Raw genomic sequence first — 27532 nt, 5'->3', positions numbered from 1 at the left:
TTTTATCATTCAGTGTCATACTTACCTTTTGTTTGTTTGCTATGGTTCCTCATATGGTAAGGACGTAAACGCTGTTAGGGCTTGCCCAACTGATTAGGGGATGTTTTACATTTCATATATATCCTCTATTGTTTTTTTTGTATGCTCTTTTTTATTGATTGTCCCTCTTGATTGAGCCCATTCATCCAGGCCTAATCAGGAGCGGGATGCCATGACAGAATGCTGATGTACTGCATCGGCATCCCGTAGCGGCTAGCCACGCGAAAAAATTAATAGGTATTTCCTCATCCTTTTCTGCCATGTGAACTGACCCTTAAGCCCCATATAAAGTAGCAGCCTTTTTGAAAATCTTAGAAAACTGCATTGTTAACAGATATCACCGATTTGGAGATTTATGTCATCGGTGAGACAAGTTGCAAGCATGCCATGCACAGGAGATGGCAGCCAGTAGAAACATTTAATGTTTGACCAACAGCTATTTCTCCTGACGTCGACATAAACTTGCCTACTTAGCTGAGGAGAATAAGCCCACCCTCTCATCTCAAGTGGGCACAAAGGATTTGGCATATTGAAGTTCAACAGGCTTGGCTTTCCATGATCCTATACACATCAGATCAGACCAGAATTGGTGGGGCCAGCTGTATGGCCAGAGGCAGTAAAGAAGGGACATATTCTGTAACTGTACATGCTGTACTGATGCAGATCTGCGCATACAGGGTGATGTAGTGATTGGGTGGAGCGCTCTGCAGACCCTCTGCCTGATCATTAACCTGGAGAAGGCCCCTCTTCCTCTCCAGATGCCTTTTTCTAGGGCCAGTGCCACATAGCGCACAGATGGGGGCATAAAGCTTTATTGTCCTACAGTCTTTTTCTATAGTACGTCCACTAATTTTTACCTTCCAAAATATACTTGTATCAAATTTTTTATAATTTAATGGGCTTTCTAGCAGGAAAAAATATGTGCCTGACGTGGTTAAAAAAAAAAAACCTCGTACTTACTTCACCTCTCTCCAATGCTCCCATTCTGATATTGCCCAGATCCCCACTAGTCTCTATTTCCTAGTCCTGTCCCACACACTGGCTGAGGTAGGTCATCGCTGTGGAAGGCAGTGAGAGGTTAGTAATGTTTTTTTGCTTTGTTTTAACCCACTCAATCCCACTGCCAACAATTTTTTTTTTCCTGATGGAAAGCCCCATTAATATTGCAGATAAATGAAAACAATATCTATTATCATCAGGATAGAGCCAATAATTTCTCCGTCATCACATTGCCGTCCGTCTCCCGGTTAATTATTATCACATTAGTAAGGATAATGGAATTGCATCTTTTCACGTGGCAATCCTTCACTCTGAGTGATTGTCTTCTGTCATCTTTAATAGTTGCTATTGACTTCTCATAATATCCGCAAATCATCAGACAGGACGGATGATTTTTTTCCCAGGGCTTTGTGATGCCATGCATGCCAAGACTGGTTTCATTGCCCATAATTCTGCTAAGTGGATGCAAGGTGATTGCTCTGTAATGCAGTCCTGTGTATTTGACCCTTCAATACTCACATGGGATTTACACTCTCATCCCTTTTCATCTTTATCACACCATATCAGACAATTTCCTTTTAAGACTGTAATGATCCAGGTCTGGTTAACGTCAATTGTTCGTGTTGTTTATCCGTTTGTACAAAGGAGAAGGGAATCAATATGTTTTTTTTAAGTGATAATGTCCAATTTTATCCAGATGCCTTTCAAGCCAAGCCTGCTGAGCATCCTCTTGAGATGTGTTCCAGCTATGATGTAATCCACTCTGTTCATGACAAAAGAGAAGATGACCTCTAAAAACATTTCTCAGGTCACCATCTGATTCACTTAAGACACAATGGTGACGTGTTCTCTGCACACTTTAGTCTTGGGCTATTACGGACTCCTGCTGTTAGAAAACTAAACCAACTATTATTATTGCTGTGTACAGTATCTTTCCGTGAATCTCTGTGAAACTGATAAATCCAGGGTTTAGGATATGCCAAGCTGTTTGTAATTATAGGTACTAGGCGGCTGGAGCGACTAGCCTTTGTAAACATAGACTGGCACAAAGGCACAGATTGCGATGTACCTCTGGCACAATGCATGCATGCCACTCATAGCACTATTGCTACTCAGAGGAGAAATGTTTTAGTATATTGGTAATGAAGGACTTTGTCGCCAGGGAGGGACAATGGGAGAAATACTATACTAAACTGGTAAGGCAACAGGTGCCACAATGAAAAATATCTGGTACTGTAATGACAATGAGATTGACTTCTTTAATGAAGATTATTGTTTGAGCACAGCGCTCTTGGCTCCATGTAATGCATATATTGCTCCCACGACACTTCATTGTTGGGCTAAACCCTCAGAGATCTGATATTGATGATCTGTTCTAAGGATAGACCATAAATATTCAGTCTTTAACAACCCCTTTAAGGACAGGACCACATGTAGCGTAAACACCATTAGAAAAATTTGTGGCATTTTATAGTACCTGCAAAGTGAAGGGAATTCAGGATAGTCAAGAAACACGCAAAGGAATGTCCACAGCTCTTTAAATTCGCTGGTATAATGGAGTCAGTTTACACCTTTAAGTGCCTGAAAAGACGCCCACCGGTTAGGGCAGAAAACAGTCCAACATCATAGCAAAAAAGTCTTCAGCACAGAAGGTATATTTAAATAAAAAATAACCTTTATTCACAAAAACATAAAATTAGTAATAACAGAATGCACCAGATACGAAAAAAAGAAAGAAAAGGGTAGGTGGAAAAAACTCACAACATGCATATGTGCGGCATTCAGATGAAAAAGTGGGTTATCCATGACCATTATATTCACCTATTCTTAGAATAGGTGAACAATATATAAACAGTGGGGGTTCAACACCCAAGACCTCCAACAATCACATCAGTGGTGTAACTAGGACTGGCAGGGCCCCAAGGTGAACATTTGATTACCCCCCCCCCCCCCCATTTGCACAAACCACGTTCCTGCACACACTATTCTGTCCCATAGTGGCCCCTACACACTATTTTGTCCCATAGTGGCCCTTGCACACAGTATTCTGCCCCATAATGGCCCCTAGAGTATAATGATAGCAGTGTTTGTGGGGTCCATGGGCCAGTGGCCTCACTTTCCAATCCCCGATCCTGTTCACAGCCACATCTGCAGAAAGGAAGCACAGGCGGCCGTGAGCAGGAGCGAGGATCGGTAACTAAATGGGGCTCGTTACCTTGGGGGGGGGGGGGGGGGGGTGTTAACTGCCTATTTAAAAAAAAACCACACACATCAGGGGCTTGCCAGGTCCCCTAATGTTCCAGACCCGGTAGCACTGGCTACCTCTGCTACCCCAGTAGTTACGTCTCTGAATCTTCAACCACTTGATCTCGGCACATCCAGAGTGTTGGACCCCTATTGCTCACATTTTAATAACCTATTCCTAAGTATAACTCATCAGTATGTAAGTCCTGTAACTGGGTCACTTGTGATAAAACAACATTTTATACAGTGGCTAAAAGGGACTTTGTTAGATTTATAAGAGATTTCACTTTTGATAAATTGCACAGAAGTGGTCCGACACCACGCACAGCGACTAAGAGCTGACATAGGAGTTCATTCTCTTGAATACAGAGTGCCAATATCTATTGCACCAGCAGGGGAGCCGACGCTTTCTTCTCACTTCCCTGTGTCAGTTCATTCTATATGATAACACATGGTGAGTCTAAAATATCCTTCTGCTATAAAGTAGTTCTTAAACTAGCCCTGCACATTACTGTAATGTTCAGAAATTGACGTGTATGGATTACGATCATTGGTACCCTGCTGCAAAAGCCATCGCAGAAAGGTCAGAATAGAGAGAATAGTTATCATAGAGAGAAACAACTCTGACTATTGTATATCGCATATGTTTCAGAGAAAGCGCTTCCTTACATTTGTATATAGTAATTGTATATAGTGATTGTTCTAAATTTATCCCATAGTTCATGCCATAAACCTACAGGAATTTGTGATCGCACTTTCAAAAACAACATCTTTGACCACATCCTGTAGAGATGATGGGCATGCTATGTTATAAAACAATGGGCAGGCTGCAAAACACTGCACGGACAGCTGACATGTCAATGGACTTTGTAAGTCCTGACTTGTCCCTATCCAATACTTGTGTTACCCATGACATAGCAGTGCTGGGGCATATTTACTTTAGTGCTATGATGTGCCATTCCCTGGGAAGGGATGACTAAATTGGCAACTGGACTGTACCATACCTTTTTTAAAATAGTAATCCCTATTTTTATAATAATCCCTACACAGTCCAACATTGCCAGCCCTAACCAAGTATAGTTTATTTAGGTTGTCAGCCCTATTTGGGACAGAGAATAAAGACAATGAAGGGAATTTATTAAGAATAGCATTTCCTACACCTTGCTTTCCACCATCTTGTGCCAAAATGTATCACATCTTGCTTTCTATACTTCGTTCACCACTTTTTTTTTTGCAAACGAAAGGGCTGTACGCCAAATATGCACCGTATTAATACCCTTCTCTAGAAAACTGGCATAAATGGGTTAGTAAATTCCCCCCCACTACATAAGCAATAGAAATATTAAAACAAAATAAAAATGTGAGTGTAGGGACACACCCTGCTAACAAGGAAAATGGTAACACCCAGTCATCATTTATTTCCAGGAGGAATAGTAGGAGTGCCCCAACAGAGCTTGGAACAATACTCCAGATTTGTTATTTAGAAGAGAAGCAAGTCCTCCTCTGGCAATATTAATGAGGCTGTCCAGGATAATTTTTTAATTTATATATTAGGTTGTGTTTTTTTCTACCTTCCCTGGCCTATCTGGCTCCATTGTCTCCCTGCGAGGGCCAGTCCTGCTACTCTGGTCCCGACACTATAACGTCCCGGGTCCCTTTTCTTAGACCACTATTTGGCCTCAGCAGTCACGTGCGGTGGAGACTTCCAGATGAGAAAACAAATAAGGAGCAGGACCAGACCACGCTGGGAGACACTGGAGCCTCGGGACAGATATGTATGTATTTTTTTTTTTTGTTTTTTTGGGGGGGGGTTGCACCTTCCACCACCTAATAGAAGAAAAAAGAAATTGCTGGACAATCTCTTTACATGGTTAAAGAGATCTCCCTGGTAGTGAGACTACGTCTGAACAAAAAGGGTTTTTCTGAAAATACCATTTTGCAAAGAAAATTAAAACCGCAATACTGTACTACAGTGACATTTATGAAAATACTGCATTTAGATGCCAAAGCAGTGTGATCAATCTTTCTGCTGTAGAAACTGAGATTGAACGTGCCTGCCCTCGCCTCCAAATATAGGCTGCCATAAATCTGTTGCAGGCTAGAGAGGGGGCGGTTTAGACGTGGACATTCAGTCTCTGCAGCACAAAGGCAATAGCCCACATATCGCTTTAGTGCCAATGCAGACAATTGTCAAGTCATATTCTCTGCATTGTAATAAAGCATGTGAGTTATGTCTTTGTATAAATTACTATGTATCTATATCTAACAGAACAAAAGCTCAGGGCTCTGGTATTAATGGTCAGTGCAAGGTTAATGCAGAACCTGATACTGAGCTGTACATGGGCTTGTTTTTTGCATATGTGAATTCCCCTCATTCATCACACACTTGTATTACAGAAGAGCCTGAGGACATAGAGACTGAAATATTGGAAGATACCAAAGCAAATAGAAGTGATGAGCATCCTGTCAAAACTGCAAGTGTATGGAATGAGCAACCCAAGGAAGAAAGGTAAAGTAATTGCATAGTCAATCAGTCAGCTTTCAGGATTATCACCAATTGTTTGTAATGTTATCCATGACTGATCCAATAGATTTCCTCTGAGGGTGACAGCATGCATAGCTTCTGCTGTCTGGGCATTGTATGTGGCACCCATAGGGGCCCAGTGGCTAAACAGTGTTGCTGGTGTAACGGAGGTATTGCTTGACGCACTGTATAGCCATAGGGCTGTTGCGGATGGAATTATGCCATACACTATTGCCATATGGTGGCCCCTAAGTATAAGTTCACACAGCATAATTTGGCATTCACTTTGAGGCATGTCCTGCTTCAAAATCAATTCAAAATTTTGGTTGGAATCTGTCTGTCGTTCTTTTCAATGGGATGCAGTGCCAGATGTTTCCTATTTCAGAGATCCTGAAAATAAGTGTCCTGTTTGATGTTGCTGTGGATTCTGTGGCACAAGACACTCTGCTGAGTAACCTATTTTATCTCGTGCTAAAGGACATGCACCTTGCAGTCGACAGCGGCCGTGTTCAGTGTGCTATCTATGTATTTCATGGATCGTATACTGACCTATTCTTTTCTATGGCACATACACACAACTGTGATTCTTCATTGTCCCATGTGTGGGCCGACAGTCCGGGCCACATCAGATAGAACAAGTCCTATTCCTGTCCTATTTTGTGTAATGTGCTTCTTTGGCTCCTACTCATTTAATGAAAGGAGCCGCGGATGCACAGGAGACACATGGGGGACATCCCCATGTCCCCAAGTGCAGCTCATGCTTTTAATTCACGGCAGGCCGGTTGCAGCACGGTCTTCTGCAACCAGCCTTATTGCTTAAAGAGGATCTTTCCCCATCTGGGGCACATGCCCCAGATGGTGAAATTACTCTTTAAATATTCAGGTCCTTTTGAAGCAGCTTTTGAAGCCAAAACTAGGGGTGGAATGAAAACTAAAGAAATCCCATTGTTCTTTACTCTTATTTTTGCTTCATGGTCCACGCCTGGTTTTAGCATGAAAATCCACATCGACAAAACCTAAACATGCAAACATAGCCTTATATAAATGGTAGTTGAAAACAAAAAAAAAAGTGGAAATGGCCATAAAGCAATATTTCAGTACAGGTAATTTGACAACAGGAAGGGCAGCCATATTGGTTGTAACAGAAATTTTGATTGTCATAGTGATTTATCAGCATTGTGTGTATCTAACAAAGTGATATTACCTTTGGTTTTCAAGAAGCAAATTAAAGATAACAACAAGTATATGGTAAAATGAGCAGAATGGGAAATAGGCGCCGCATTATTGATGGATGCTATAGGCAACAAACTTGGATTTCTTTCCTGTGGTTTTATAAACGTCTCCCATGATTTTCACACTTTGTAGCTTTTTATTGTGACTTACTTAAATATTTGCTATACACTTTTTAAGTGTTCTCAGAGACTTGTGTACAGGTTAGATGTACTGACTAAGAATGAGCACACTGTGGTAGATCTTTTCTAGCAGATAAGCACAGTCATAATACTAAAAATCAGACATTCACAGAAAAGTCTGGTTGTCCTGTAAATCTTTAAAGCGTTGCGGAATATGATAGCGCTATATAAATAAGCTCAATAAATAATAAATAAATGATGTTAAGTTCATATAAAGAAAAATCTAGTATTCCTCAGTGAGCCCATAGCAATTTGACAGGTTATTTTCTTCTTGCACTTGCTTGTGTATCGGTTATATCCACTTGTCTAGTTAGTTTTATGTCTAAATTTCAGCATGGAAGAAGAACATCCTGTACAAGAGCACGTCTCTCAAAGGGAAGACAATACTATTGATGCAGAATGCTCAAGGAATGAAGATGATGCGGGTGAGTGACTTTGGTTTGCCTGTTTTGCTGTTTTTGTTGGTTTTTTACCCCATTATTCAGACACAGATTACAATTTTCACATAGCCAGTTTGTATAAGTATTTACTTGTAGAGTAAGGTTACATCTATAACATGACCTTCATTGGAGCACGCCACAATTTCCATGTCCTCTGTGTCTGCAGAATCTTGTGCAGGGGATGCACCCAAAGAACTATTCCATAAAGTTCCATTACCCCACAACATTGTCACGCCAAATGTGTCTGCACAGTCTTCATTTGATGACTCCTTGCCCCCTCGTTCCCGTTCTGCGTCTCCAGCTAAGACCAAAGGCAAGACGGCATTGTTGATTGGACTCTTCACTGGTCTGTTTGATGCAAATAATCCAAAGGTATGTTTAGTCATTGTATATTCTACTTTCTCACATCCATGCTTCCTCCAGTGGTGTCCATTGGTTCAGCACAGTATGGATGCTGTATTTCTTGCATTTTGGTTATGTTATAAACTCACCAGTGTTCAAAACTCACTAAAAGTACAACACAAAGGGTTTCTGAGATATTCAATTTCCATATGGTATTATAATCTGTACCATATCACAGTATTGATTATATGCACCAATTTGCCTTTCCTTATCTGCTGTCCCCTCGTGTTTCCTTACAGGGGTTATGCCATAAAGCATATTTATCTTCTACTCGTAGGACAAAGGATAAATAGCTTACCATTGGGGTGTTACATAGTATGCATCCATGCTCCCATTCATGGAGATGGCTAAAGTGCAATACTTTGACACTCCCATTGAAATGAAAGAAATTTTTTGAGAGAAGTCCTCAGTAGTTGATACCTTTTTTAATGGCTAACTCAAAACTCAAAAAGGTATCAACTACTGAGGACTTCTCTCAAAAAATTTCTTTCATTTCATATCCACTGGCTAACACGGTACAAGGATATATATTTTTTCTTACTCCCATTGAAGTGAATGGTAGCATGGATGTGTCTTGTCTAACAGGGGCATGCTTCATTCAGGCTTAATTCACAGTTGGGTAAAACACCCCCATTCTCAGGATCCGCTATTTATCCCCCATACATAGGATGGGAGATAAATCTGCCTTGTGACATGATCCCTTTAACTCTTTCAAAATCAAGCCTTTAGACGCCCGAATATTTACAGCAATATTTCACCTGATAGCCACATTCTGAAGGTGAACATTAAGTTTTATATAGTAGAAATTAAAACAAAAATAGAGGCAAAAATGCAGATTTACTTTTTTTTTTTTTTTTTTTTTTTTTTTTTTTACAAAAACCCCCACAAACCTCTTTTTAGTTTTGCCAAATTTGCACTGCAGTTTTTCCATGTATGACAACAGATACGTGTATTCTGCCCAATCTACTTTGTCACTAGATCACATAAGAACAATGGTCACCATATTTGTCTAGTGTGCTGCCAGCCTAGGTTGTATGCAGGATCAGTAAATGTACACTATACAGATGGCTTATAATTATAGTCTTCATAGCAGACATGGTGGAACCAAGGGAGACAAATACTAGTAATAATCGTTGCATAATATATGAGGTACATGTCATAGACAGTGGGCCTTAATAGTGCCGGTGGGTTAGTGGAGGGGATACACTTTTCAGGTTTTCATTTCATTGCTTTTTGTTAATTTTATAAAGTTATTTTTAGATGTCTTTCTTTGCCATTATTTTACACCTATTTCTGATCTGTGTTATCCCAGTATTCCTCTGTGCCTGGATGACAAGTAATAAGGGTCTAATAATGGCCGTTAGATCATTATTAGCAGGGTGAGAGTGCTGGGAGGTTTATGGTTTCTCGACTCAGCTGTCAACAAAGAAGAGCCAAAAAAAATCTAGGTTACAGGGAACCTAACAAATGAAAAACATAGTTCAATCATTTTGTAGAGCAGGAGCAGCTGAATAGATTGATATACTGTATAGGTTTGTGGGAAATGTATAACTTGTCATTTATCCATTCAAATCTCTGAAAAGTCAAGGCGGCGGTCCTATCAATGATCTTATTTATTTTATTTATTTTTCTAAATTTATAGGGGTTTTTTAGATTTTTTTTTTTTTAGATTTTTTTTTGGCCAACCCCTAATGGAAATATATACAGCACAATCTGCCTTGGAAGAGGACCATGCATATATACTTTCCAGCTGCATGAGAAATCATTGCAGGAATATAAAAGCTGTATATGTGTTTTGGTTATCTAGGTGCCGGGGGCCACAAGTGGCATAAATGCCGCGGAAAGAAAAAAGCGGCCTTTTACAGTCACAGCAAAGTGGATAGGATTCTAATGAATCCCATCCCCTCTTTGCAGTAAAATACGCATAGTGGACACTCAGCATGTCATTTATACATACGGAAACACAGGCGGTTTCTCTATAGGTATAATTGAAGCAGAAAAGTCAGCAGAGGAAACCTCTGCGAACGTGCTATGCAAACCGCTGATGGAAGAACCATGATGCGTTGTTGCCGCAGTTTTTTTTCCCCACAGCACTTCTTTGCTGCTCGGACGCTACCTGGGGCCTTAGCCTAAAATTACAAAGGATACAACGTTCACATTTTAAGTAGCCTACTGTGCCCATGTTATATGTTCCTTGTCCACTGCTGATCTGCTATACTTGTAACCATCTGTGTTAACAAAGTATTAACGGGGATATGCAGGGAATATAAAGCCTACCGGTGTCTTTCCTGCACTAATATACACATGGGTCTGCAGAGACCCCCTGCTAATGCACTGACATAAAGATACACACAAATATATGGTTGATCATCTATATGGAGCCGCTTCTGGTGCCAGTAGCAGTAGAAGCAGTAACCTCTGTTCAGTTGACTTCAATGGAACCTGAGCTACAGTGAAGGCGCTGGGCCACTAGACAATGGACGGAGAGTTCTGGTTTTTGCTCTATATTGTGTACTGGACAGGCGCCGGAAGTGGCTCCAAACAGATGATCAGTCCAGTGGAAGATGTCTGCCCCCTGTCCTTAGGATAGGCCATAAAGCAGTTAAGCTTGGACAAACCATTGAATAGCCTGTCCTGATATTTGCACTGTGTATGGAGCCAGAATTCAAGTGAACATGAGCTGAGCCTGGTCACTACACAGTGTATGGAGCCATCTGCTTCTGGCTCCAGACAGTATAAAGATATCAGCTGATTGGTGGAGAAATGGGTTGTTTAACCCCCACTGATATATTGATATCCATCCATCCATCCATCTGATTTTAGACCACCCCTTTAACAAGTGAAAACCATTTCAGAAATATAGTATTTTGTGCTTTGTCTTTAACAAGGGATCAAGAATATTTGGAATTATTATAGCTTCATTTCTGGATATTATTGACTACTTTTTAAAATCTCTATGTTGCTGGCCATTGTTTCTCTGCCTGGCACCTAGGGAACAAAAATAAAATGGGCTTAAGAAGCTGAGATTGGAATGTGCTATTCGCTTCCGACAAAGTGTTTTATTAATAAAACCGGCCATTAAATGCTCTGTGTTTAGCCTTTGTACAAGTCACTTATGTATGATGTGAAGTTTTGACTGTAAATATGGCTCAGGTGACTCATTCACTTCTACAAAGCCACAAGAAGGATCCAGGCAAAGTGACTCCTCGGGTCATTATTCTCGTGGAAACCTAAACTGTGAACAACATATAACATTACGCACGTTCACTGTAACTGATGACGTGTTCGGTGTCTTAGATATCTGTATCTTTTTATATTTTCTTTTTTAAGGTTGGATATGACACATTAGACCTGAAGTCTCACAATCAAAATGAAGACAAATATCACACAAAATGTGTTAGGCCTAGTTCATACGGGCACGGAATAGCGTATTTTGGTCCTGATTTTGACGCGGGAAGCCGCGTCAAGGTTGGGACCAAAATACACCTGCTCTGGAGTAGGCCCAAAATGAATGGGCCTAGTCTGGAGGTTGCTGCCATGAGGCGGACGCCACTGCTCAATGAGCCACACAATCCGCCTGAAGAAAGGGCAGCTCGCTTCTTTTTTGTCCGTGAGCGGCAACATGTCGCTCTCAGAAAAAAAAGATCACTAGAGGTCTCCATAGACCACCATTGTGAGGGGGCGGATTATGACGTGGATTCCGCGCCAAAATCCGCCCCCTCTGTCCCCATTTGAACGAGCCCTTAGGGAAGCTTTGACTCATTTATGAAGTTTTTGTAGCCACTTTTCTACTTGGACTGTCATGGCCCTGATTTTAGCCATGGTCAAAACATCAACAAAGCACACCAAAAAATGTTTATATATATATATATATATATATATATATATATATATATACTGTATTTCTGATCATTATTGTATATTCTCTTGCCTGGCTTTCATCTGGTCCAACATCTAATCACTTCCACATTAATTACATGGCCAGTAATAGTAATGGGCAATCAGTAGTGGTCACAACATATTTTAATCAGCAGTGATATTCGTCACATAAGCTAATATAAAATCCCTTAAGATTAATGTTTTTAAAAGATGACAAAAATCTCCCTCTATGAAGTGATTAATAAGCCATCTTTTATGTTAAATGGATGTAAGTGGCTGCTACTATGTGATTATGTGGAGGCATGGAGTGATCAAAGTCAATGATCGCTCTACATAGGGACAAATAATCACCTGCTCAGCATGTTTAATAGAAATCAGTGTGATGCAAATGAGGCAGATCCTCTCTGTAGATTAGGAAGACCCTTGAGTAGTCTCTGAAATACAGAAATGCTGCATATTCCTTGATCAGATGAAGGTGAGAACAGAGTAAAACATCAAACTCTTTGCTGGATTTTATCTGTAACCCCTCCAGTAAAGGCACCGTATCCCGGTCTGACCTCTTCTGTAGCGGTAGTCTATTCCTGGTGACCTGGAAACATTGGGATGCTCCTCTTCTTCTTTCCGCCTATGGATTCTAAACTCTTGGGAATTATATCATTGAAGTCCACAAGACTCTTTTGTAGGCTCCTTTATGTTTCGGTTCTGTGATCTGGTTCATGCGGAGGGGTTTCATGGAGTACTCTGCTCACTGTGGGTAGTTTGATGTTTTATTCTCGCCTTTATTTTTTAATGAACTGTGCTGATGTGTAGTGTTGTCTGTAGCTCTAGATCACCTCTGTCTACACCTTGAAGAAATCCCTGAGATTTTACTCCCTACATAAGGATTGGCAGGGGGATTCAGTACAGAAAGTAACTTATATTTCTTGTTCTAGGAACATTTTGTGCATAAAGTCAACAGCAGAGTACCTGTCACCATGGCTGACCTGCCTGCTTTAGTAAATACTTGTATTTCTCATGAAGCTTCCTCACTTAGAGCTTTAAGCTGTTTCTCTGTTATTTTAATGGGGTTCTTGAGTAATCGCTTTTTAAGCAGATTGGGTGCTATTTTTCAGGTTCCCAAGGAACACAGACCCCAATGCAGATGAGAACTTAGCGTCTAAGCCATAAGTGGATTCATATATATATATATATATATATATATATATATATATATATATATATATATATATATATATAAAAAACATGTATAAAATAAGGACCAATACTTCCAAGTGGATCCATTTCTGACTTCAGTTATAAACCTACCTCAAACACTGCAGGGTGTGACCTAGCCCAAAAGGGTTTATCCACCTTTTCAAGTGTGATGGTCTAAAGTTAGAAATCGCCATCAATTTTCTATTGACTTAGTCTGACTGTTGGGACCCCGCAGACCAGCTCTTACCTAGATCGCACTGTTCCCTGTATTATTTATATGCCAGGTACTGGGCTTCTCACTCGCGGTATTCTTGATTGCTGCAGATATAGATACTGCAGCTGTGTCCCAAGTCTGTGAGTCGCCACTGCCGTACCCATAACCACCGCCATCAGGTATACAGTGACGTGAGTAGCACAGAACCTAGCATGTAAATAATGCCGGGAATTGTACACCTGGGAAATCTGCTAGAATTGATGTCCTCTCTGATCTAAACTGGATAATAAATGTGCCAATTGCTTGATAAATAGAGCTGTGTATATTTTATTATACATTTGACTGCACTAAAGATGCAAACAGTACCATCAGCCATGAAGGAGTTAATGATAAACGTGAGCTATATTGGGGACACACTATATAGAGATATAGCTATATACAGGAATAGCTAGAATAACAAAGCACTTGCATCATAACTCAACCCAAGCATCCAAATCTATATTCATGTGCCTGGACCTAATTGGTGAGCAAGGAAAGGTCATAGGTCAGTAGATTGAGTAGAGCTTGTTATGTCTCCAAAGCAAATGTTATTTTAGGATTTTACATGGCTATTATTTTTGGTGGGAGTTTTCTTTTTTTTCAGATGGAAACTTCGCTTAGAACCATTTTTTTTTCTTCCTACAGTCAGTGTCTGGAAGTGCTTTTACAATAGAGGCGGATTAAGTGTGAGAAAACGAGTGTGAGATTTCACAGCTTTCTAGAGGCCTAAACAATTTCTATACCTTCTTTTTCAGTGAAAGATGAAAATCTTCCTATACAAGTGTCCTCTAATTACTTCCATATTTTCTTAATGTCTGCGTTTAACATTACGGGAAACCTCTGCTCACTTCCATTGTCATGGCTATATTTTATGTAGTGTTTTCTATCGGACCACTGTGTAGACAGTCTTTTCTACACATCTCCTGTGACTGCAGAAAGCTAGCCATGCTACAAAGCCTATGCAGAAATCCATAGTCACTGACGGAGATGTGGAAAGTAGTAAAAATTCCCCATTGGTCCGGCTCTTTCTTAAGCCTGCTGCAAAAGTAAACCCTTTAACATATATATATATATATATATATATATATGAAGAGCTCAACGGAAAAATGGCCTAAGTCCACATTTTGTCATATTTCAAATTATTACCTAGAAAGCTTCTTTGTATCTCGTTCTATGCATTGGGTTTACAAGGTACCTAGGATTAATGACCTAAGTCCATATATTTCAATGCAGAAGAATTTACATTCAATGGAATAATGGCCTAAGTCCAATACAAACTTACTTACTTCACTCACGTTGGTCATTTTTTCATTGAAATCGTGACTTCCGGTCTGTTGTTTATATTAGTGTAAAAACTTTGTCTTATTGTTTAAAAGGCTCTAAATCGACTTTTGCACATATTTAGCGCCGAAAAGGGAGGGAGGTAATTATTATTCTTCATCGTTTAATAATAGTAGTAATTAATTAATAATATTAAATAAATAATATTTATACATGAAGCTGCAATTTTTTTAATAAATAATACAATTTATGATTAGGATTAACGGTGTTCATTAGCTGATTACATTGGATAGATATATTCCACAATAATGCCCGTTTGCTTTAGGCTAAAACTTTAAATTTCGTTTTTCTCACAATATTGATTTTTGGACTTAGGCCATTTTTCCGTTGAGCTTTTCATATATATATATATATATATATATATATATATATATATATATAATTTTTTAATTTTTTTTTGTCTTTGCCGATAGATAGAAAAAAAAAAATTGGTTTGTTTGGTTTCATTTTTTTGGTTTTTCCACTTTATTGGTAGATGCTGCGGACCTGTTCTTTGCCCGATCTGTCCAAGTTGTTTAAGACTTTGGTTGATGTGCCCAGCGTGGCTGACCTACAGGGCGAAGAGAACCTAGAAATAGAGGACATTGAAGATGAGCCCGTTCAAGATGTCGATCAGTCAGATTCTGAAGATACGTGAGTACAGTGAAATCTTCCAGCAGAACAGTTAGGGCTCGTTCACACGGGACAAGAGGGGGTGGATTTTGGCGCTGAATCCACATCAGAATCCGCCCCCACACAATAGAGGTCTATGTAGATCGCTAGCTTACTTTTTTCTGTGAGCGGCATGTTCCCGCTCACAGAAAAAAGAAGCGAGCTGCCCTTTCTTCAGGCGGATTCCACGGCTGATTCCTTGCGGCAGCACCCTCCGAGCTAGGCCCATTCATTTGGGCCTACTCCAGTGCAGGAAGCCGCGACTGTCTGAAGCCGCGACAGTCATGGCAGGCACATTTTGGCCCTATAATTCCCACGTCACAATCAGGACCAAAATACGCCATACCGTGCCCCGTGTTAACTAGCCCTAATGCCTTTGTTAGTCCTTTTTTGGGCGCCATAAGGGGCTTTCACATGTAATCTACACATAAAAAGACACCAACATAACAGTCTTATTGCAATCATAAGTAAACCAAAGGTTAGTCACACGATCTGCTATTTTCCTATGAGCTGTTTCGAAAATCTGTCACAGGAACACATTAGGTGGCTCACGCGGAGTAGATTGAGGACAGTAGATTGTGACAGCATGCTGACCTGTGTCAGTTTAGACTGGAAAACATGGCAGAAACCGAGGCCTAGCATCAGATTTATGCAACTGGCTTAGCAGCAGCAATACACACAGAATTCTTAGACTTGTATTTCCACTGTGTGGGTGTACCTAAAAAGTCTATGTAAATAGTGGCCATATTGAACAGAGCAGGTATCAGCCAGCCCCTTTATCCGATACCCCTTTTGATGACTTGCAGGATGTTTGGTGAGACAGACCGAGACCTGCAGGAGCTACAGGCATCAATGGAGCAGTTACTAAGGGAGGAGACAAATGAAGAATATTGTGGAGCTGAGGAGGCCGGGAATGAAGATAAAGTGAATGAAGAAGAGAATAATGATGGGGAGCCTGAGGAGGCTGAACTGGAGGATGAGGAGAACCTGCCGAGCAGTGAGAGTGCTATTAATGAAGAATGGCATTCAGGTACATTCCCTATAATGGGTTTACAGAAACCATGCAAAATTATCTAATGTCTGGGTACACATGTGCACCACAGTCTCCATTTAGAGAATCGGCCACAGTGACAAAAACCATCAGATATAGAAGTGAAGCCATTCCAAGTTTTCTGTCCAGTGGTTTCAGTTTAAAAGATTGGACATCAGATTGATCTTTTTATAGTCAGTAGGATCAGTTGGGCACTATAGGGGTCTGCTATTTTAGCGGTCTGTGTGTCTATTTTCACATCTGCGCCTGTATGTCCATTGTTCTGTTCTGCCGGGGGAGCAGAACAATGGACACACAGGTGCAGATGTGAAGATAGTGTAAAACCTTTTATTGTATCTCGCAGATGACAGCAGTGAGGATATAGAGAATGAATATGATGAAAGTGACAGCGTCTTTGGCCACCTGGAGGAAATGAGGCTGAAATTGGAGCAAGAGATTGGGTTTGAGAGATTCATTGAGGTTTACAACAAAATTAAGGTAATGTTTCTAGTTTTTGCACTTTGTCTGTTGTGAGAAAATCACATTACAAATGGTTTTTATTCTTGTTTTGATATAAAATGAAATGTGCATGAAATACTCCTTAGATATTAGGAATCAAAATGGTGTCATGAAATGTGATAGACATATTGTATCTAAATTCTGAAACTGTAGGTTATAGTATATAGAGGAAAGATGTATTGATGGTATAGAGCTAGCAGGATCTGCTGGATCATTAAAGAAACTTAATAAGTATTGTGTACTCATGGATCATACTTTTGCTAAAGGTAGACCATTCCTATGTGTGATTTTTACATGATTTCTAGTGTCACTATTGGTTTCCTCTAGAAGACAAAGGGGACGGTCCTAGTTATTGCACATAATAGCTGCAAAAGATTATCACTTAAAGAGACCCTGTCATCTCGTCTGAAAAGCCCAATGACCTCCATCAACTGTCACCCTGAGCATTTTGATGTTTTGTTTTTTTTTTTGTTTTTTTTTGTTTTCTTTTTTAATCCAAATCTGATCAGTCATTCCAAAGATATAAGCCTTTTTAGAATTGATGCAAATGAGTGTATATTAGCCAAGTGGGCAGTAACATTGCATTGCATACAGAGATGCCACAGTGGTACCACACTAAAAGGGCTTATAACTGTGTAATGGCTGAACAGATATGCATGAGCAAAACACCAAAGTACTCAGAGTGACAGCACCTATCAGATGATGTACAGATGTAGCAGAGTTAACCCAAACTTCTGCAGTTGGTTAAACTGCTGCAGCGTGATGTCTACCACAAAAGACAACAAAAAAAAACAATAAAAAGTCATTGAAAAATGTTTTTTTTTTCCAGTGAATTTTCACTGATTTTTGTTGTTTTTTGTTATCACATATGACAGTCCAGCAGTTCAACCAGTTGCAGAAGTTCGGTTTAATTCTGTTACATATGTATATCATTGAGTTTTTCAGACTTGGCAACAGGTCCTCTTTGGAGTAGTCTAGTTTTGGTCAACCCTTTTAGCCTTCCGATAGCCATCAGTCATACAAGTGTTCATCCAACAGCTATGGGTAGGTCATTATATTTACTATACATTATGATGTTTGTTTCCTAACCGTGTAATTTTATACATAAAGTTATAATAGAGATTTTTGAGCACTTAAGGCCCAGTTCGCATCTGTGTTCGGGCCATTCTGTTCCTCTATCCGCATGAACTATGATGAGAGAAAACTCCTGCAAGCAGCACTTTTCTCTCCACATTTTTCATTTGGAAACCACACTGACCCTATTATAGTCTATGGGGTCCGTGGCTTTCCCAGGTAACTGTTTTTTCTTAAAATTCTGATAGGTTTCCATTTGGGGGTCGAGAAAACCCGAATACAGATGTTAACCCAGGCCTCAGTAGTTCATTTATTTATCTTTTTTTTTTTTTTTTTTTTTTTTTTTTTTTTTTTAAGGCCATACATGAAGATGAAGATGAAAATATTGACACATGCTCAACAGTTATGGAAGACATTCTAGGCCGTGAACACCTGTACTTATACCCCAAGATACTCCGTCTAGTAATGGCTGATGGAGCCTATCAAGAAGGTTGTTTACGATTTTTTTTCTTTCTCCTATCCATACCACATTTATATTTTCCTTTTGTACTTTGCATTGTGTCCTTCTCCATCCATAAAGTTAGCAGAATTTATGGATTTCTTTAAAGACCGTATACTATTGTAATGTGTAGTCTGTAAAAGGTTGGGATAAATTCTCTATCCATGGTCTGTAGTTTAAAGGGGACCTGTCGCTGCTCTTTAACCTTCTTTTAGTAAATGCTTACATTTCTTATATAATAACAATTTTGTAGCGCCTTGACTCATAACGCTGATTGTTTTCCTCCTTATAATTCTGGGCGGTTTCCTCGTAGAAATGATTTGATAGCCTTGTGTTACAACTCCCATTGTGTTTCCCTAAACCTGATACTCTCAACACTTGTTGTAAAGTACAAACACACCCCACCCTAAACACCTAGTTGTTAATGTATTCCTAGATTTCTAGTAGGAACATCACAAGAGTTTGGGGAAAAGTTACTCCAGAATTATTTCATGAAGAATAGAAGTATTTATTAGATAACACCAGGAGAGATGGACAGTCTAACAGTCCTAGGCACAGCGCTCCATTAAAAGGGTTTTTCCAGTCTATCAAATAGTTACTGGAGTTTGTTTCCCCATACAACACAATGAGACCCATAGTATATGTAGTAGACCATGGATTCAAGGCCAGGTAAGCTTCCTACATGTTCTTTATGCCTCTATCCATTCATTTATTTGCACAGATTATTGGTTCCATGCATTTATGTTAATAACGTCTTCTTTTTCGCACTAGACAATGATGAATAAATATCTCAGGATCTCCATCTACAATGTTTTGCTGCTCATCTATCTGCATCACATTTAGTCCGTCCGCTGCAAAGCCTATTTTTATAACACAGATGATAATTTTCTATCTGCATGCAATGTAAGAAACCATATGTGTACATCCATACTGTATGGACATGAGGTACGTATTACTTCTTGAACAGTTCGCGAGCAGCAGAGCCATAATTTATTACATATTTCTACTTTTTGTTGATGTGTTCATTCTGTCCTATTAAAGTTAGGACATGGGTTTTCTGGTGTCATTGATACATGCACCATTGTTTTATTACCGAGGCCAGGAACATGTTTTGTCTTCAACCTCAAAAGAAATTGAATACGATTCCGTTCCATCTGCTTTCAATGCTCTTGTTTTCTTCCGTTTTTGGTATTTCTTAATTAAAATATGTTTTCAATAATTTGTTCACTTCTAATTTATTTGTCTGTTTATGTTAAGACCCTACAAATAGAGTCAGGATTTCCTCGTTGTTAAATGAACAAGTTATTACCAGGGACTAATAAAAAATAATAGAAGGCTGGCCTCTTGTTTAGTGTCAACGTATCCCACAGCGAGCTGGGCTTAATCCATAGATTTCCAGGATTTTAATGTGTGTGAAAAATACTGCTTTTCTAGTTCCTATACCTCAGATTTGTTGGTGTGAGGAGGGGTTTTCTGGGCTTATCAATTGGTGATATCCTTAGGTTATATGAGACCCGTGTCAGTCAGCTGTTTGCAGAGGCCACAGTACTTATGTGAGTACATTGTACAACGCCTGTATGTTGGCATCAAAGCTCAGCCCCATTCACTTGGGAGGTTTGCTACTGCTTCAAGCAGATCTTCAACACATGATCTATCCTAAGGATAGGTCATCAATTGAGAGAGCCTGGAAAACTCCTTTTAAAGGGGTGATTCACTTTTGATACTTAAATGGTTTACAGTTTACATATATAATGAATGTACATACCGTAAAACCTTTGTGTATACATTGCTTTACTCATATTCTTTGTTGATCCTACATTCCAGCCTGTGATATTGCACAGTTCTGTTTATTCAGATTCATTCTTGGAAATGTGGTCTTTACAACAGGCATGGTGCATCCGATGTAGAAAAGCCTAGACTCTTGAGATAGATTGGTTGACAGATTTCTTGCCTGACTTCTCCATACACATGCACACTCAACTCTGCTCAGCATTGTATGTATGCTGAATAGGAAAGGAGATCCTTGTTGGCTTCTTCTCACCTCCCCTATCATCAAGAAAGTTGGTAGGCCCCATACGCTTTAGATGGTTGGCTCAACCAAATCAACATCTAATGAGTATGGCCTGCTTAGAGGGGTTATCCACTTCTTAATATTAATGGCCTATCCTTTTGATAAGCCATCGATATTAGATCTGATAGGGTTGAGCAACCAGAACCCCCGCAGATCAGCTGTTCCTGGACAGCATTGCTCCCAGTAATGTTTACAAGACAGGAACTGTCCTATTCAGATTTATGGGACAGGGCCACAGTACTTAATATCATCACTACATCATAGACCAAGTGATCAACGCTGCTCCTGAGTGTGAACATTACCAGGATTCGCACTGTCTTGGAGCAGCTGATCATGCAGGGATCCCTGGTGTTGGACCCTCGTAGATCTAATATTGATGGCCAGCAATATTAGAAACTGGAGAACCCCTTTAACACTTTCACTGCATTATAGTAGTTAGCGATCTGTCTGATGACAAGCTTGTTGATTTGCCTCCATTGATGGCCAGCAGAATTGTGAATGTAGCTCTGGACTATAATACAGGCAGTAACACAGTAAACGTATGAGACCTATTGTAACAAGATTGTCTGTGTTGTCCATAGCAAGCAGATACAAACCTGACCCTGAAAAACGAAAGCTGATATCTGATTATTATAGACAACACAGAAACTTTTGTGCAAAGTCTATGACAAGGTGTTATTTGTTGTGTTACAATAATAATATGCAAGCAAGTGTTAAAAGTGAATTTCCCCTGTCAATTTTGCTTTCAGAAGTCTTACATACAATATATTCTTTACCATAACTATGCCTTAATTGTGTTTAATAAGAATAAAAAAATAATAATAATATAAAGTATATTTGTAACATTATCGAAAACGTATGTCATAATATGTTTTTTGGTCATCTTTTGGAGAGCAACTTATAAAGCACTTGCAAATATTGTAAACCAGAGACTTGATATTGAATGACAATGTAACTCAGTTGACCTGTGTATTATTTCTAACCTTTCAAAATAAAGATGTTCTGTAATTTTGTACAATTGTCCAGATTTTTCAATTACTGCTTTAAACATATATATATATATATATATATATATATATATATATATATATATATATATATATATATATAATATATTTTTTTACTGCGGGAAGTACCAGGTAAAATTATTCTGGGGCTCCATCTTCAAACCACTCCCAGGACAACAGTAACCTTCGAGTTTGGAAGTCTTCTGCTGGAACATTGCTGTGTTGGAGTAAGGGCGCCCCCTGGAGGATCATCTGCTACTCTAGTGGGCCAGTCCAGGACCGATCCTACCAATGAAAGATTTATCCTTAAAGGGGTTGTCCCATCACAAGTCTATACTGTTTGTTAATGTGAATGTAAGACTTTTCCTAAATACATTGCTTCAGCAAAACTGCTTTGTTTGGCCGCTATATCACTTTATTCATTTTTTTGAGACACATCCCTTGACTTATCTGGTCATAAGTCAAGTGATGTATCTGCTGCTCTGAGGGGAGAGGGAGGAGGGGCTAAGTGCACGGGAGTGAGCCCCTTCCGTCCCCCCAAAGGGTAAACTACCCCCCCCCCCCCCTCTTTAGCTCCCCTAGTAAGATTCCGGCATCTTGTATGTAAAGTAATACTGATGGCAGCGTTTTACATAGAGCCATAGTATATATCCGGTCTAATCATTTCTGATATATGAGAAGTATACTCATCTGTGAGCTGAGCATTGCATCCAAGGTTTCCTTCTGTCTGAAGACATCACAACTGGTCTGAAGCCAAAGTAGGTAATTTAGCTGATATGGCTTTTAAATTATTAACAGCAATTACTTGTTCATGGATGTATTCTGCTAGACGGATAACAATATCTAAACCACAAGTGAAGATTTAGGCTGAAAACAATCTGCGTTCTTGTGATAAAATGAAAGGCATTTCCACATAGTCCGTATTGCTGATGTCTCCCGGGATGCCCATTACTAATGCCGCCAGCTACATTTATCTTGTCCTATTAAAAATGCATTCAGCGTAATAGTGTTAGGCTATCTCTAGCCGGCCTTATGGGATAAAGGACATGAATAGTGTGTGCAGAGTGAAGCTCCATGTCTCCACTGTATAGGGATTAAATGGTTTGAAGACGTACCATAAATGTGGAAAGAAGCTAAGGAACCCTTGCAGGGCCCGCACAGATCGCAAAAACGGGTCCTTTGTCCTCCCCCATCTAACTGAGCTGCTGTCATGTCCATTTAGTACATCACTTACTTCTCTTTGCTAGTCTCTGGTTCACATCTGCATTCGGTATTCAGTGCGGGGAGTCCCCTTGGGGACCTCTGAACGGAATACCGAACACATTAAAAAGTGGTGAGCAATGAAAGCATATAGACCACATAGACTATAATGGGGTCCGTGTGTTTTCTGCGTGGTGTCTGCACGTACTTCAAGAACTACTTTCCCCTCTGCATGACTCGTGTGGACACCGTGCGGGAAAACACACGGACTCCATTATAGTCTGTGGGGTCTGTATGCATTCATTGCTCACCACTTTTTAATGAATTCAGTATTTCGTTCAGGGGTCCCCGAACAGAATACCAAACAGAGATTTGAACTAAGCCTTAGAGGTAAATGAAGTGTCAGCAGACATGCACCCCAGTTATTGTGATGCTGTAGGATGTGTTATTCATGGGACAATGCCATAAAACTTGGAAAAACATAGGCAAATTAACCCTCCTACAGTTCTGTACGAGCCCTGCCTGGGGCTTGAGAAAGGCGCATTACAGTTCCCCAAACAGGAAACATTCAGGGACATTGTAACTTTAACTCTCATAAAGACACATTGAAATAAAACTTAAAACTGCAGAGAGGGATCAAATGTGTTGCATTGCTAAAGGGTTAAAACACACATAAGGCACAAGAGATATGTGTCAGTAATATAAAATACAAAAATCTTCATTAAAAAGGGACAATTTTAGCAGGGTTTTTTGCAATTTTAATAGAACTATTAGGGGGTTAAGTAAAGGTGTTGCCCCATTACAGACACTTCTTCCTTATCCATAGGATGCCTATGTGTGCTGGTAATCTGAGGTGGGAATGCCGCATGCTGTGAGTAATGCCATCAGTTTTCTGTAATTCCTGCTATCATTCAGGCCAGTCAATTAGAACTGACACTAAAAGTGGCGTATTATCACCAGTACCGGACACCTAACAGATTGCACAATTACAAGTAACGTATATAACCGTAATATCTAGACATGCAGGCGGTTTTCGTTTTACAGCTTAATTTTTATTTATTTTTTTCATAAAAATAGTTGTTAAAAACAAAATACAACAAAGAATAAGAGTGAGTTCACACCAGCACCCGGTCCCAACTTTGCGGGTTTCCGTCTTCTGCCCGAGGAACTGGACAGGGGACGGAAACATTATACATTAATAATGTAACCATAAATGTGTACCTATCTTCTTCTGATGTCCGAGAAACTGGGCAGGGGACGGAAACCAGGCGGTCAGTTTTCAAACCCATTCACTTGAATGGGTTTGCAGAGTGTCTGCCCGTGAGCGTCTTCTGCCTCTCCGCGATGAAACAGTTTTTTTTTTAACCGGACACAAAGTCCTTCATGTCTGACTTTGTGTCCGGTTAAGAAAAAACGGACACAAAGAGGCACAAGACGCTCACAGGCAGACACTTTGCAAACCCATTCAAGTGAATGGGTTTGAAAACTGACCGCCTGGTTTCCGTCCCCTGCCCAGTTTCTCGGACATCAGAAGAAGATAGGTACACATTTATGGTTACATTATTAATGTATTAGTTATAGTAAGGCCTGGTTCACATCTGCGTTCGGTATTCCGTTCGGCACGTCCGCATCAAGATAGTTAACGTATATTTTGATGCCTTTTATTAGCAGATAACAAAGAATTAACACTTAAGAATGGAAAACTGAAAACTTATTCTATTATGTCAGATCTAAAAGAGTAAAATTGTATTTGGGCCCGGCTATAAATTGGAAGGAAACTTGAAGGCGTGGGTTCCCTATTTTATTTCTGTTGGGGGTAAATCCTTCCGCTTATTTATAAACCCAAGTGGCTTATTTATTAGTTGTGTCCTGCTGCTGACCACGACAAGTCGCACATTCCTCCATGACACGAGCAGTGCTTTGTATCCCTGACACTTATATAGTAATGCCAGGGATTTCTACAATAGATCTATTCACCTTCAATCATAGTTCTGGAGATTAGGAAAAACTAATAATAATAATTGAACAAAACATTCCCAGTAAGCTATAAATGACATGTTATGACTTCTATGATTATACTACCTACCACCTAAATGAATGGCAGCAGCGGAGACAATCCTTAGCTTGTTTTTTTCCTATTTTACTTGATTTACATGTTTTAATTATGGCATTGTTTCAATTACCCCCTGAGTAATCCTTACTGAAGAGCGCTGGGAGCTGTGTTGGCGCTACATGACAATATTAGCTTTTAATTAATACCTTTATACAGCCTCGTACATTTTCCTGTCACCGTTTGCCTCAACATAAGATAAAGTGTAATTTTTTGTTTCATATTAATGTAATTCACAACAGCAGGTGACTTTTTTTTTCCTAGGCTTCTGATTTTTTTCGCCTTTAATATAGTTACAACATTTGCATTTCTAGTGGCGCCAATCATTAATATAACATTAGGCTAAGTCCCCATGTTACGGTAACGCAGCTCTTTTTGTTGCAAGGAATGCATATATGTACATACAAAATATATATATATATATATATATATATATATATATATACACATACACGATATATAGACTGTTACTTTTTCGCAATGTGGGGCCTCAGCCTTATAGTGTATGCTAATATATATACACTAAGTGTCCAAAAGTCATGGGAAGGTACCGGATGCGCCGTTAATAGTGGTTCGCCCCTCCGCGAGCCCTGATAACTGCAGCAAAACAACGAGGCCTGGACTCCACGAGGTGTTGGTAGAGTTCTGGAGGGATATTGATCCACGCAGTCTACACTGCAGCCCACAATTAGTCCTGTGTCATTGGCGCTGGGTCCATGGAGCCTGTGCCGCACCTCCCATGAGGCGACCTGAAGCGAGCGCTTCAGGCGGCGCTATGCCAGGGCCTCAGGGAGGGCGGCATTTTTGCTAATCTAAGCCAGTCCAGGACAAGCTATCCTGGACTGGCTTAGCAGGGAGCGGTGGTTTGGGGAGGCCACTGGAGCAGCGCTGCTCCAGCAGCCTCCCCGCACGCTCAGGCAGAGCGTAGGCAGTCTCCAGGCCTGCTCTCTGCCGGCGAACGGCGCTAAGCCCTGCCACCTCCGCTAAGCCACGCCCCCGCTCCGCCCCCCGGGGGCGGCTTTCTGCACTTCGCCTCGGGCGGCGAAAGGGGCAGGTTCACCCCTGCATGGAGCAGACACTGGTATCCACAGCATCCCATAAATGATCTATGGGGTTGAGGTCGGGCAAGAGGGCAAGCCAATCGAGGGTCGTGAGGTCACTGGTGTGTTCATTAAATCAGTCCCTTGCCATCAATGAACGATGACATGTTGCATTGTCCTGTTGGTACACAGCATCACCATCAGGGAACTCCAACACCAGAGAGGGGGCAGATGGTCTGCCATAAATTGCATGTATCGAGCATAGGTCATTGATACGTGCAACCGGACAATGGGGCCCAATTGTGACCATTTGAACACGGCCCAAACCATGATGGAGCCACCTCCTGCCTTGACACATCCATTTTGGCATGCAGGATCTATGGCTTCGTGGGGCATACGCCACTCTCTCACACACCCATCCGCACTGTACAACTGGAACCGTGATCCATCAGACAATGCCACATGCCACTGTTTCATGGTCCAATGACAATGGTTGCGGGCCCATGCCAGTCTTCAAGTTCTGTGTTGCGGCGTCAGAAAAGGGACATGGGTCAGGCATCGACTGTTGAAGCCTATGCGGTGCGGTTCTCGGCGTACAGTCCTGGTGGAAATGGGGTCCTGGAGCCCCACATTTAAATTGACCCAGTTTGACCCACAGTAGACCATCAAGAACCCCTTACGACTCTGTGGAGGTGAAGTGACATCTTTTTTATCAAACACTCGTGGTTGACTGTTGCTCCGTGGCTGCCAACATTGTCTCTGCGATATTACAGGTCCACCCGAGACACTGTTGACCTCGGAAACGCAAATTCTCCGGTAATCTCCAAAATGCTATGCCCTGTGTGTCTTGCAACAATTATCATCTCACTGTCAAAGTCACTTAACTCGCGATGTGCTGCCATGCTCACGAGACACCTGTCTGCCTCAGACTGCTCAGCTATCCTGGTGACACTAGCACCATAGGCCGCATCGCATCATACTGTTTGAGCGTCACATCCAGCACAATCGGGACACGCCGTCCCGTGACTTTTGGCAACTGAATGTATTTGTAGAGCTATGTCCAAAGAGCATGGCAACATATCGCTGTGCGTTGTGATCATGAAAACCAGTTCCAATATAATCCATCCGTACATGAAATGAATAAAAATCATAGCACTCATCAATTCTTCATTGCACTTTACTAATGGACTGGATACAAGGTAACAGCCTCCGACTATTTTGTTCACATGCCTTACAAAGCACGCATATGTCCAAAATGGCCATGGGCAGTTACCTAAATGTGTATAGGGATATGCTGCCATCAAAAATCTGTACAGCGACCAAATAATTCATATAGTTTATATTAAAATGTGTAACAGTCCCATTAATAGACAGCTGATCAACATGATTTGTTGTATTAATAATTCTCATTTTTATTGGAGATTTTGCAAGAAATAACAGGAGAAAGTACATTAACTTGTATGAAAAAGCGAATGAATGTCACAGAATGAAAATAAAACAGTAAATCTTGATACATACTATACAGAAGTGGATCAGACAGATACAAAAATTCGTTATTTGCAAAAACTAGGAGGCATAGGTGATCAACTAACTATAAGGGGGGA

General features: G+C 40.4%; 1 protein-coding gene across 1 annotated transcript in view; it reads left to right on the top strand.

The window, feature by feature from the left end:
* The window catches only part of NEK1 (NIMA related kinase 1), an 81679-nt gene extending 61669 nt beyond the window's left edge, over positions 1-20010 (top strand). The window contains exons 28-35 of the mRNA XM_075258165.1: positions 5680-5791; positions 7552-7643; positions 7825-8030; positions 15203-15360; positions 16185-16408; positions 16773-16906; positions 18359-18491; positions 19272-20010. Of these exons, the coding sequence (XP_075114266.1) occupies positions 5680-5791; positions 7552-7643; positions 7825-8030; positions 15203-15360; positions 16185-16408; positions 16773-16906; positions 18359-18491; positions 19272-19285 (1073 nt within the window). The 3' untranslated portion in view covers positions 19286-20010. The remainder of the gene's footprint in view (positions 1-5679; positions 5792-7551; positions 7644-7824; positions 8031-15202; positions 15361-16184; positions 16409-16772; positions 16907-18358; positions 18492-19271) is intronic.
* The last annotated feature ends 7522 nt before the right edge of the window (positions 20011-27532 follow it).

Source organism: Leptodactylus fuscus, chromosome 1 (assembly GCF_031893055.1).
Source record: "Leptodactylus fuscus isolate aLepFus1 chromosome 1, aLepFus1.hap2, whole genome shotgun sequence".
Taxonomy (NCBI): Eukaryota; Metazoa; Chordata; class Amphibia; order Anura; family Leptodactylidae; genus Leptodactylus; species Leptodactylus fuscus.
The sequence above is the reverse complement of the archived record's forward strand: the minus strand, read 5'-3'. Positions and strand labels throughout refer to the sequence as shown.